This window comes from Opisthorchis viverrini (assembly GCF_000715545.1).
Source record: "Opisthorchis viverrini unplaced genomic scaffold opera_v5_14, whole genome shotgun sequence".
Taxonomy (NCBI): domain Eukaryota; kingdom Metazoa; phylum Platyhelminthes; class Trematoda; order Opisthorchiida; family Opisthorchiidae; genus Opisthorchis; species Opisthorchis viverrini.
This window is the reverse complement of record NW_008751670.1, coordinates 1,505,998-1,519,162: the sequence shown is the minus strand read 5'-3', so window position 1 is coordinate 1,519,162 and position 13,165 is coordinate 1,505,998. Positions and strand designations below refer to the sequence as shown.

Below are 13,165 nucleotides of genomic sequence, written 5' to 3'. Positions count from 1 at the left end.
TTAGCCCATCACTGGTTTCGCGCTTTCACTTCGGGCTTATCAGATAGGCATAGTCCTCGAGTTTCCGTCTAACCTGTGTTCTACTTGGAACCAAATCCGACAGGTTTCGGTTGAGTCTACCGTCAAAATCAACTTTGTGTGCAAGTGGGAGTACTCGTCGAAACCTAGCAAACTGTTTTTTCAGTCGAGGGATTCTCTACGGATTGTGCCTACTCAAAGCAAAGTCAGAATCAGACAAGTGATGGAAGTATTTCCAATTACTTCGAGAATATATGTGTGCATTTCGGCAGCCGTGTTCTATGGAAGATATTGATCCATTCTCCAAGTCTGACCAATCGCTGAGAAGCGTTTTCTCGCGCGAGCCATCTTTCTGTTATCGCTCCTCCTCCATTGTTTGTTGATATTTCCTCTGTTTTGAACTGTGTGACCTTCCTAGCAATATCACTCGACGTATGGCCCCGCACTATTTCAAACGCTTTGTTAGAATAGCCTTTATATTTTCAGCGGCGTAAAAGTAGCTCCTTGTGGGTGTCCTTAGTAGAAGTATCATACGGTCACGGCTCACTGTGAACAAATGATGTGAAGCGTATTTGAATACAAGCCGACGTTTTCCCACCTTGTCTTGATTCTATGAGTAGAACATGGTCAATTTTGGCGTATTTAGAGCGCGAATTGGAGTGAACACGATAAACGAAACGATTAGCTACTCACGGTGGTTGTTTCTGTCTGGGTATTTCTTGTTCGATTACTAGAGAAACATGCTAACACGAAGGTCTCACGTTGCGAAAAATTTCGATCGCAAGCAAAGTTCCGTTCAAGATGAAGCTTTTCTAAGAAACGAAGCACCGTATGATCTTTTTTCTTGGATTAACTTCACCTCATAATTTTTAAAATTTCTGTTGCAGAACCTTTTAAATTCAGTCAAAGAACGGAAACGGGAACTGGATGAACTGGATTCCCGGATAAACCAGCCCTTGGCGCTGAATCATGAAAAGAGTAAAACCAGAAACGGTTCGATTCCCGGAACGCAAGAACCTGTTCACGAAGAAGATGAAGATGCCGGTAGTGTGTGGCTTCCAGATCCCGAGTTGATAGTCCACCTGACAGAAACTCGGCGACGTTTTGGTCGGCTTTTTGGAAGGGTTGAAGAAACTCTTAGTTACTTGGAAAAAGCTGTTTCACGACATGAGCAGGTGGAGAAAATAATCGGACTGGTAGGCGAAACCATTCTGTCTCTAACCAAGGACCTCGGCGAATCATACGGACGCGCTGTTGTTTTCAGGTCGAGAATAGACGTTTCCTTACCTCCGGCATCAGTCCTAACCAATGAAATATCACAGTTGACCGAAACCTTACAACCATCCACTCGAGATGCCACCCATAAGTTGGATGATTTGGAGGTTCAACTTGAACTGATGCACTCGGATACTTCTTTGGAAGCAGTGAGTGCTCTTCAGGGGGAAGTCAGGACGCAACGTGCGCGGCTTGCCTGGCTGGAAACAAAGTTCTACCATGTGGTCAATTCGCTTTCCGTTATTAGGAACTATAGCATGATTTTGGTTTCTGAAGTGAAAGGCGTCACAGAGAAAGTTTCCGCTATCGAGAATACTGCTCAGTTAATTTGTGCCCAGCCACACCTAACAGATCTCAGAGACGTACGGCAACGACTAGCAGCTTGGAGGGCGGTATTGGAACGTTGCAATGGACTGGATGAATTAATCATGGGAGAATTGGGTCCCTTGCCAATGACCCTTGAAAAAGTCCAATGGAGGGATGAAGAACTGGAGGCGTTTGTCCCAAAAGAGGTGACAGTACCTGAATACGAGAGCATCACTGGTGCACATGTGCTAGAACAGCTTCAAGAACGACTGAGGAAAGTTCTTGATACTGCTCAAGTAAGTGGAAAGTTGTTCCATTTTTTTCCACAGCCACTACTACCCAAGTTCTTTCGCACACTTACGTGCGAAAACTGACTCTTCACCTCCTAGAGATCCGGAAAATGGTGTGATTGGCGTTTTACTGTTCCAATGGTACTGACCTTGAGATATGCTTATGGCTAACCGTCGTTGCTTTGCTTCTTCGAACCCATCAGCATTCATGAAAGACTCAGAACCAAAACACGGTATATCAAACTTCAGTTCTAGACGAATGTCTGGTCCACTAGATCAGACGGTTAGTTTGACCTTAATTTCTCACATCCACCCTGCACTTAAAAGTGTTTTCAGAGGAATTACTATCTAGCCAAATTTGTGAACTTCGAAATCCCTCCTTCTCTTTGGTCAAAAACCAAGTTCGGAAGATCCCCATTTCGACCATTTTACTGGTTCAGTAAATGATCAGTGTTTCGGTTGACTCTGCTAGTCAGCATTCAAATAGCATTCGGAAATTTAGGCTTCACAGCCCACGGAATCTGCAGTTCATATTCGTCACTTTTGCACCTGTACAGATTGCGGTTGATTACCTATCCAAGGTTGATACAGTCAAGTCCCGGATCGACCGGTATTATACGCGGATTCAATCGTGGCTGGAAGGGTGTCGCGGTCGATTGGACCAGATACCAAGTTACGATGCGTCGTCAGAAACTGAGGACCGGACGACTGTAGAACGGTTGGATCAGTTTACTGTCCAATCACATTTGGCAACAATGCAAGTAAGTGGAATCTCAGGGTATGTTGATATGCATAACCCAACCTCCGTACAGTAAATATCTGCGTGTTGCTCTCTCAGCCAATCGCCTAGAACCCACCTTACGCCGGTTTCCGTTTCGGGCTTTGAGATCAACGGTACTTTTGGGGACACTGTGCAAATATACTGTGTGTTGGTGGTGACCTGATACGAATGTCTTTAACTGAAGTCAATCTATGCTGAGAAGCCTATAAGCACTGTATATATGTTTTTTTATTATTGAAAATCATCGGTAGTACGCATCTCACGAAGCTCCTTCAAGGGAGCTCAGAACCCGCAACCACCAAGCTGATAGTTTGAACAGTTAAACTCTTGGGCACGAGCGGCTGATCATCAGTGTGACTAACTGTGATTTAGAGAGGATATAGTGTCGCTCATTCTTTAACCACGGAATCCATATTACGTGGTCCTGTGTTGACTTGCTCCATGGGTGACGAATTCTCGAATGGAACTTTCACCTATTGCGCGAATTCTTTATACTAATTGCAGATTGTTAGTAGTGTGTGGTGTTTTGGTAATTTTCGAATAAGGCTTCGTGAGATTTACCTCTGGTGAAAGGGTGAGAAGCATTGTACACCTGTTTCATTCTTATTTGGATTCACTAACGGTGCGCATCTCACGAAGCTCAAGCTGGGACTTTCGAACCCATGAACTCCCGGATATCCCCAATCGAGTTCGCAATCCCAGAATGAAGACCATTATGCCGGATATGTGTCCTGCATAGACTAGTTACCAGCACTTCCATCATGGTGCCTGTCATGAAACTAACAGTAATAATTCTAAATATACTCCGTTTTGTTTCAGGAGCTGTCTGAAGTAATGGCTCAAAACAATCAGTTGATTCCAGAGTACCGAGAAAGTTTTGAACAATACAAGTCTGTCCTAACAGGAACCCAGGAACTGTTCTCGAAATTCTCTCAAATCGGTGCCGATGGTTGCGTAGATATAATGTCTGAGTGTGCCGCAAGCGTGGAAGCTGCTGAGAAACAACTGTTCACAGTCCAACATGCATCGGAGGAGCTTGACCAGCATTTCAAGGCCGCTTGGGAATGCCTTGTCACGCGACGCAACCAGCTGCAAACTGAGATGACCCACCGACAATGGATTGTCAACAACTTACGGCAGGTTGAAGAGGAGTTTCGGTCAAGTACGCCTTTCAACCCAAAGTGGATAGAAGTTGAACGTTCCTTGTTCCAAGTATCGAAGGAGGATGAATCGAGTCAGACGCATGTTCGGAATGAAGAACAGGCTTGCTTGGAGAGAAGTCTGGAGGAGATGATTGTTGAACAGAAGGAGATCGTGTCTTGGTGGGATGTGAGTAGTTGCTTTGCTGCATATCCTATGCAGGGATTCATACCTTCAAGTTTTTCCATAATAGATTTATGATATCCCTCTAATTGTGTGTTGATTAATGCGTTCATGTTTTCGATACCGTCTGTAAATATTACTCAGTTGTCAAACGGATCGGTCGTTAATTGACCACCAGCTCATAATGGAGCCAATCGCATTCGGTATTCAGTTCGAGTTCGAATACTTAACTACCAGACTAAGTAACGCCTATAGCCCGAAAACATTGCGACCAATTATGGTTGCTTTTCCTGTATCCTGAACCAACACTCTGTCTGTCATCTCCTAGCTCAATACATTTCGTTTGTGGTCAACTCAGCACTTCAACACAGTATCACAAAAAGTGAAACCTATCTAAGAAACTGCTCAGGTTGAATTATCCTGTGTTTGATCCAACGACGCACGAAGCCCCTGCATTTCAGTTTATCTATGTGAATTCCAACAATCGAAGTCGAGAAAAAATGTTCATTGTGTGTGAAATTAAATGAGGGCAAAAACTTAACTTTCAGCAGTGCAACATTGTCTGCAGTGGGACGGCATTTATGGACGAATCTCTGTCGGGAAGCTGTGAAAGACTGATCACGCGAAGAGAATACACGATTGACAGGGTACCGATCAGAGGTTCCACGAGGTCCACGGAGCTTGTAGTGAGCTTGTACGTTCTGCGAGTACTTTATCAACTCACATCCCATCTGTGATTGGCTCTTGAACCAGTTCATCATCATCAGAGACAGTAACATCAAGGTTAACATTGATGCTTCACTGCCATCGCGGAGACTTGAAAGAAGAATAGGTTTGAGTCTGACCCCATTGAGTACACCACGATAGAAGATTAATGGCGATGTAAGAAGCAGGAGTAGAGTTGAATTAGTCTACGTATTCCTGCAGCGTACGTGATCAAACCTGGGAAGAGAGGGCCGATTCACAACTTAGTGAACAAGATTCTTCGGACTTCGGGTAGAGATTCGGGCTTACAGGCGTATTGGTAAAAGAGTTGAGCTCACATCACCCAGTCTGAGTGAACGAAGCTTAGAAGACCCTGACCTTGTTTCATGTTCTTCGGCGCATGGTCGGTTATTAGAAGAAATAGTCTTTAGACTCTTATCATAATCATTGTTCAACCGCGATTCTGGAGTTGATATCGAGAAAATATAGTGTAGAAGCTTGCTTTGCAGATCGCGCCGTAGATCCTTTGTCTCGGTGAAAAATGGGTCCAGCAATAATAAGTGCTTTGAGGGGCGGGACATCTTTGTTATGTCAGCCACCCCCAGCCAGTTGTGTGACTCGCAGCGTTGGACAACTTCATTCAAATCGGTTTAAAGCTATAGGCCGAATTAACGGGAAGTCTTTAAACCAGAGTTTGCCCAGTAAAACACTAGTTTCAGTCCAGATGTACGTGTTTTTTCCTGCGATGACATCATCCTGCACATCGTTCGGGGTCAAACCATATGTTTCGAATGGCAAGGTCAGAATTGTGAGATCAAGTCGGCTGATTCGAGTAATGGGCAAACTAAGGTAGTCGGTATAGTAAATTGCAGCTACTGACCGAAGTCAAAACCGAGATCACGTTGCAGGGGAATTAAAGGAAGCACTATCGCTACAGTACACACGTTACGACAATGTCCACTGAAACATGTTGTCTGTGGGACCGATTTGTTCTGGTTTGGGCTACCAATGACGCATATTTAAGGGGATGTGCTATGACGAGACGTCGAGATGGCTCAGTGGTTAATGCGCCAGATTGCTGAGCGGAAGGTCCGTGGTTCCAAACCAACCTCAGCATGTTGACCGCCCTTGTGTGGACTTGGGCAACGTGACAGTATTCTAGCCCTTGTGCTTCATTCGGGTGGTTATACATCAAAAGGGTATCACAGATAGACGAGTTTGATTATTTTTTATGATATAATGAGCTAGAGGGCCGACAAGTAATTTGTACAGGAACGTGGTTTGCGAGAGGCAAGGACAGCTGTATACAGAGCCACAGTATGAGGAAAGTATATTTTAGAGCATTCCGTCATTTCCTAATAAAAAATGCTTTCCACTACCTTTCAGACATTCCTCAACAAATCCATCGTCCAGGTGACGGAAGTTCAATCAGTTTTGAAACAGTATGAGCATGAAATGACCAGTGAATCGGATCATCTTGAACGCGTGTTAGATTTGATTGATAAGTCCAAGGTAAGTTCACCTATTGCATCACACTTGGCTGGCTGTTTTTTGCAATCGGTGATACTCAGGGTCACTTTTATTTGCTAACGATGTTGTCAACTCTGTTTTAGAAAATCACCGAATTCCACAAAGAGAGCCAAGAGAATTTGGAATCTCAACTGGCTTGTTGGAAAGAATGGAAGGAATGGTGGATGCTCAGTATGGCTTCAGAGCTTGCTTCTTCTGGTGGTCCATGTGCTTTGGCTTCTAGCACCTCGGTCATCACACCAGATGGACAGCTAACAACAGTGGATTTGAAAGAAGCCAACGATCGGCTGGCACAACTGACCGAGCAAATTCAACCCGAAGGAAGGGCACGACTCACCCGGTTGGAAGAGGCGGCCAATCAGACATCGAGCTTGGTCAATAACCAGAAGGCTTCCAATCTACTGACAGCACTTGGACAACAAAGTGGCTACATTGTCCGCCTTCCTTTGCATGTTGGCCTAACCGCCAGTCAGGTGCTCGTTCGGAACGCGCAGGCACAGTGGTCTATTGCATTCGGCGATATCCAGCTTGCAAGGGAACGTCTGAAGGCGAAACAGTCCCTGGTCGAATCGCTGACTAGCACTTGCAATGACTTACACGGTACACTGATGCAGCTGGAATCGGAAATAAATGCCATCGAGTCTGCTTTTTCACCACTGGCAGAGAACCAACCAAGCACAGACTGTGTTCCAAATTGGGATGATTTGTCTGTTGAAGAGCTGCGCACTCAGCTTCCGCATTGGCCATGTGCGGTGGAGACTTTGGTTGCAGATGCCCTGACAGTCAGGATGAACGCCCTTTCAGCCATTGGCAAGATCATGAAATATGTTCAGGTATCTTGTTTGAAATAACCTCATGTGTGTTTCGAGAGTACCAGTGCGATTGATGCGTCTCCTTTCTGATAAGATAAAGAGGCGTTTTTATTTATACTGCTTTCCTAGGGTATTCCCTAGGTACTCCCTGAGCGGTCCACATTCGTTAGTGCCAGTTCAGTCAACAAAGGGCGAACTGAGTTGATGAACGCAACTCAACATGAGCGACTTGAAATTTCAGCAGATAGACATTCGATATCTCTACTTGCATCTACTCTCCTTCACACGCCTCCAGCCATAGAGATATCTATATATCTCTATGGCTGGAGGACCTAAAGATCACTATAAAGCTGCGTTGTGTAACCTCACGGGTCACCCTAAACAGTTTAATGACGACGACTTAATATATAGCTTTTTGAAAGGCATTTCTATCCAGTGAGTTGGCCCGTTTGAATTAATTTTTTGTTTGAAAAGTCCCTAGTGAGCATGGAAATCTCAGTTTGTATGCATCTGCAATGGACGCGACCATGAGCCTCATCCAGTTCACGAAATAGCTGCTTGTAAAGCAGTTGAATGGCCGCGGTAAAGTTGGCTCGTGCTTCTTTTTTCCAGTATTATGGTATAATAATAAATCGAGCTCCATCGAATGTCTATTGTCTTATTCCATGGAGCATTAGCTTGGTTTCGCAGTGTCTACAGCATGGTGTCCTGGTGTTCCTTTCATGTCAGAACATAGCGCGGTGAGTGACAGTCCCAATACTGTACTTCTTGTCATGGTTTAACGTGTTTCGGATCAACATGCCTGTTTTACTAATGTTCCAGTCAATCGGTGAGCGGTGTTTTTGCCTGGAGAAATCTGTTCATGCGTTGGGAATTCCCGATGACGCACAGTTACGCATCCCCCTCAATAATGGCTCCACGCTGATCACGTTACCTGAACTGGGCAACATCCAGATGAGTCTGTACAAGCATGCTCAGTCCTTACTGGCGCGCGTTGAAGCCAGCGTACATACCCACCATCAACTCACAGAAGTTTGGCGATCGGTGTCCGATTGGTTTGGTCAGCTAGAGCAAGGCGTTGAAAGCTATACAAATCTTTCTGGAGATCGATATTTGTTGCAAGCGCGGTTAGAACTTGTGAAGGTGAGTGATCTCATCCATTCAGCAATTGCGTTTTATACCATCCCTAAGGTTGCTGTTTCTTTTTGTACCCAGTGCTACCCCCAGACTGAGACATCTCAGGTGCACGTGCCTCCCATGGAATTATCATAGGCGTTCCAGTAAAAATTGAGGACACCTCGCTGAAGAGGATAGAGAATATTAACTACGGTCCCACGGAACTAGAAGACTCATCTCAAAAAGTCATTGCGTTGCTGATCGGTGGACCTCATTCGCCTAATGTGTCCCCCTGTTATTCATTTCAACCCATGCACTCGTAGGCCAATGAGTTCAGTCCACTAACATGTTGGCGCAATTTTTTTGTCCAACGCTTTTTTTGTGGCCGAACGCTTAAGTATTTAAAGTACTAACCGGGAGGGCGTCAGATACGCACTGCTAATGATTAAGAATGAAACAGCTGTGCAGTGCTCTTTAGCTTTTCAGCATAGATTGACTTCGCTTACAGAATAGGTTTTCTATTAAAAATTCTCAAATTTCCTCACATTTCCAACTCACAATTGTAAAGCTCAGTCACTGTTATCACATCCATGAGTTGTCTTAGGTCTCTATTATCGTGTCATCGTATTACATTCATTTTTCTGTGACCGACTATCAACTGAACATAAATACGACATCCGAGTTTGAGCAGCCCCAAACGATCGTATGAGGCTTTGTCTCGGAGGATTGTCTTCGCGGGCGGACACACACCTGACTACTATTCAACAACTTAACTACATGCCATCTTGATGGCTTACCGATACGCTATCATTCCTTGACATAGAGCGAATTGCTACCAGCCTGCATTCTACCAATCAGTAAGTCAGCGGAAGAGTGTGAGCAAATTCTCTGGAAGGAACGCTGTCCTACGTTTGTACGGCAAACTACTCAAATAAAAATAGGTGTTTCGTTAATAGGGTACATCGCAAACCATTAGTTTCAGATCCCCAGTGTGTTGGATAGGGGGTGGGATAAACTGATGTATTCTAGCAAAATTAAAGCTCTCTACGGTACAAAGATGGTTGCTTACGTGAGAGCCGATATGACAACCTGAACGCGGGAACACCAGAAACACCGCAAATGATCATAGGTCACTAGGTAGGATATGATGAAGGTTGTTATAGGTACAGCAGTTGTCCTCTTGAACATCCTTCTCTCTAACGGTACACAGTTGTGCACTTTACTTGAGAGAGAAGCTGTTTGGCTTTCATTCTGACGATTAGTTCCTTGAATCACGATCCTTCGTCTTGTTTTCCAAGACGATCATGCTTTTTCGGTGTTCCCGGAGCAGAAATATAGTACACTGAAGCATTGAAGAAGGCCAGTTAGGCACTTTGTGTAGTTTGTAACTGAGGAGAATATTGGTAGCTCAAGTTTGAACAACCTATTTTGGGGATAAGTAAGTCAACAAACCAATACGAACGCTCACTTGGTTCACCAATGAGGAACTAAGGTTGGTCTGGTTGAGTAGATCGTACCACAACCCGTGCACACACAATGTCCGTGCACTTTCACCCATTGAACATCTACGCCAGCCCTCTATCAGTAGCAGAAATCTAGTGTGAAATATCAGTCCTGCAAGGCATCTGACTTGGATGATCTGTACCCGCACTCTTCAAAAAAGGTTGTGAGTTCCTGGTGAACAGTCTAACAGAAGATTTGGAACGAAAACAGAATACCAGTCGAATGGAGCTCGCCGACCGTCTTCTCGGCCTTCAAAAAGGGTGCATGAACGTCATGCGAAAATTATCGTGGCCTTAGCCTATTATCCGTCGCATCTAAGGTTAGATCAGGCATTATTTTGCGTAAGTTGATCGATTATCAGGAGAGACAGATTCTTAAGAACCTAGCAGGGTTTCACGCTGGCCGAGGATGCATTGACCATGTCTTTACCTCGAAACGAATTCTTGAACAGCACCACTCCTTCAGATGTCCCACGTTGGTGCCTCTAAAACCTCGAGACTGAAAATGCTCCCAGGGTGCTCCCTCACAGAAATTGAGTATGTACACCATATTGCTCCCCTTGGTTCAGATCCCCCAAGAATGCAAGCCACTTAAAATAACCTGAGTAACTCTGTCACATGGTGCCTCAAACCTGCAAAGTGTAAAGTGCTGCTACAAAACTGGGTCGGATCCAAGCCAAACCTCGTGCTTGTGGCCATGACAGATAACTTTGTTCACCTGAGCAGTTGCATAAGTTCTGGTGGACTGGTTGAAGATGAGATTACTTCTCGAATCGGGAAAATAACGCTGGTTGGGACACGTACCTCGCATGCGAGAAGATTGTCTGCCTCGCAGATCTGTTTTCTCCCAGCGACCATGTATATGACCTGGCAGTGAAGTATGAAAATACTAACCGGTAGACCGATTTGGGTCGACAATTGCTACCTCCATGGATTAAGACCCTGGCTAACGACACTGGTGGAAATGGCCCAATCGCTCAGTCGGTGACGCGCTTGCATCAAAGTTATTGCCCTGTTCCCAGGCCCTCAAGGCCTGGATTTCTGTCCATCCCATACTCTCTCACTTTCCGGTGGTTGAAACTGTAGCAACTGGAACCAGTGTGCGTATGGTACACGGTCTATAGCCGATTGATTGATTCTACTCATAACCATCGAAGATGTCACCTTCACCGGTGATGAAGCGTTCACAACCCAGCTCAGCGAACATATCAATGGCCAATACCGTACATACTGATGGGGTTTACCCAGATATAGGGTTTTAAACTCAACCACCATTCGATATCCCGGGATTTGGAATTACGCACCACCGATGACTCCTGACAACAGCTTTAACGTGTCTAATCTCAAGATTGTGCTCACACTTCATACATACTGTCGCCAGAACCACTCATTTGGTGATCCTAGTCCAACTGTGCCTGTTCCACACAGAAGAGCCTTCTTGAATTTACTGTGCATCATTTGCATGAAGAAAGAAGAAGAGTTATTTTCATAAAGGAAACGTACTGCGATATCTCGAATATCGTAACGAATGAAACATGAGGCGGCCTGTGTGCAGCACATTCAGTTGTAGAATGTAGAGATTCAGTTGAGTCTCTCGTGAAGACCAAATTGATTTGCAAGTGAGTGTATTTCTCCAGAAGAGTTATTCTTCTCTTTCGAATCTTTTGGGGGATCATTATGCTTACGGGACGTGATCAGACATTTGGGACTGGTCGTTTTCGAACGCTGCTCAGTTTTCCGACAGCAGAAATATACCTGTGGGAATTAAGTTTCGTACGTATATCGGTATAACCCGACAAACCAGAAATCCAGAATTCAGCGAAGAGTGGCAACCAGCACGTATGTATTCGAATTGGCGAATATGTACAGCATATGGAATATTAAAACAAGAGAATAATGAATAGAGCAATGAATAGAGCATCAATCATGTTCATCACATCCGCCACACCTTGAATGAGCGTGCGGGTGTTTATAGTCCAGTGGTGGTCTTGACCGCAATCTTTCGGATCTTCTCGGAATAGAAACTTCAGGGTCTTCACATGTAGTACGTTCTTCAGATACAGCATTTTGTTCGGATACCACAAGATCATCTACAAAGGACTCATTAGTATTTGAAACAGCAGGAGTGCCGTTAACAGACTGACCTCTGGTATTGAACTCAACCTGGTCAATGTGCTCCGATGACAAGAGAGATCATCCAAATCGAGAACTGTGACCATTCGTTTGCCATTTGATCAAAGCACTATTCCTGTTGCGGGTTGTAAATCATTACCCTTGAAAAATGTAACATCAGCCGTTTTGCCACGGTCAAGAATTGTACGTAACGAACGAGATTTAAATAGAAGCGCGGGACTCTTCCCAGTAACGGAATGGACGGCGTTCCTGTATTGCATTAGAAAATTATCAATCCCACGGTCCAATTCCACAAAAGTAGTGGGAGAGAGTGAAATAATAGCAGATTTAAGTATTCGGACAAAATTTTCAGCAAGTCCATTCGACTGGGGATGTCGCGGAGCAGTAAACAGATGTCGACAACAAAGACCCTTCAACCATTCCTCGAGGAAGTTTGCAGTGAAGTGTGTGCCGTTGTCAGTGACCAAAACAGCTGGTACACCTTCGTGGCTGAATACTTTCCTCAAGGCTTGCTGAGTGAATTCGGCACTTGGAGAAGTAGTTACAAAAACTTCAGGCCAACGGGAATATGCGTCAATAACAATTAAAGCATAGTATTTACCGAGGAAAGGACCACAGCAATCAGCATGAACTCGTTGAAATGCTTCACAAGTAACTGGCCACGGATGCCACTGTGAAGACTTGTTATGAATCTTATGTGCACACTTAACACAATTCTTAGCAGTATGCTTGATATCAGCATCCAGTTCCGGCCACCAGCATGACAAGCGTGCAAGGGATTTCATTTTATCGACACCCAGATGACCAGAGTGTAAATCTGCAAGAACAGCCGCTCGCTGAGTCGGTGGAATGACAACTCTATCCTCAAAACACAGCAAACCACCCGGAGTAACGGACAAGCTTTCGCGGCGACAGTAAAAAGCAGGAAATCGGCGTCCTTCTTGCTGCGTCCAGCCACGTCGCAGTGCAGAGAAAATGGGAGCGAAATATCCTTTAGTGTCAGCAACAAGCACATCCCGCTTGACTGGTAATGGTTGAATCAGTAGACAATCTGAGTTGTTTGAATCAGAGTCACATGATAGAATTCTTGACAAAAAATCGACATGAGGAATCATTTTCGCACTACGATGAACTACTGTGTAGGTGTAAGAACTCAATGCAATAATCCACCGTTGCACCATAGCGGCAGATGACTTCGCCAGAGACTTCGTTGGATGATACAAGAACTTCAAAGCCTCATGATCAGTAGCAATGGTAAAGTTCAATCCAAAAACATATTTATGAAGCCGTTTGATAGCCCAATATACAGCAAGTGCTTCTCGTTGAGTCTGAGAATATCCACGTTCGGCTTTTGAAAGTCGACGGGAAATGCAG

At 44.7% G+C, this 13,165-nt stretch overlaps 1 protein-coding gene across 1 annotated transcript in view; it reads left to right on the top strand.

The window, feature by feature from the left end:
- T265_12767 (hypothetical protein) overlaps positions 1 to 13,165 on the top strand; it is a gene marked incomplete at both ends in the record, with an annotated part of 64,865 nt that overhangs the window by 45,288 nt on the left and 6,412 nt on the right. The window contains 6 exons of the mRNA XM_009165386.1: positions 906 to 1,895; positions 2,447 to 2,650; positions 3,490 to 3,999; positions 6,085 to 6,210; positions 6,312 to 7,061; positions 7,863 to 8,183. Of these exons, the coding sequence (XP_009163650.1) occupies positions 906 to 1,895; positions 2,447 to 2,650; positions 3,490 to 3,999; positions 6,085 to 6,210; positions 6,312 to 7,061; positions 7,863 to 8,183 (2,901 nt within the window). The remainder of the gene's footprint in view (positions 1 to 905; positions 1,896 to 2,446; positions 2,651 to 3,489; positions 4,000 to 6,084; positions 6,211 to 6,311; positions 7,062 to 7,862; positions 8,184 to 13,165) is intronic.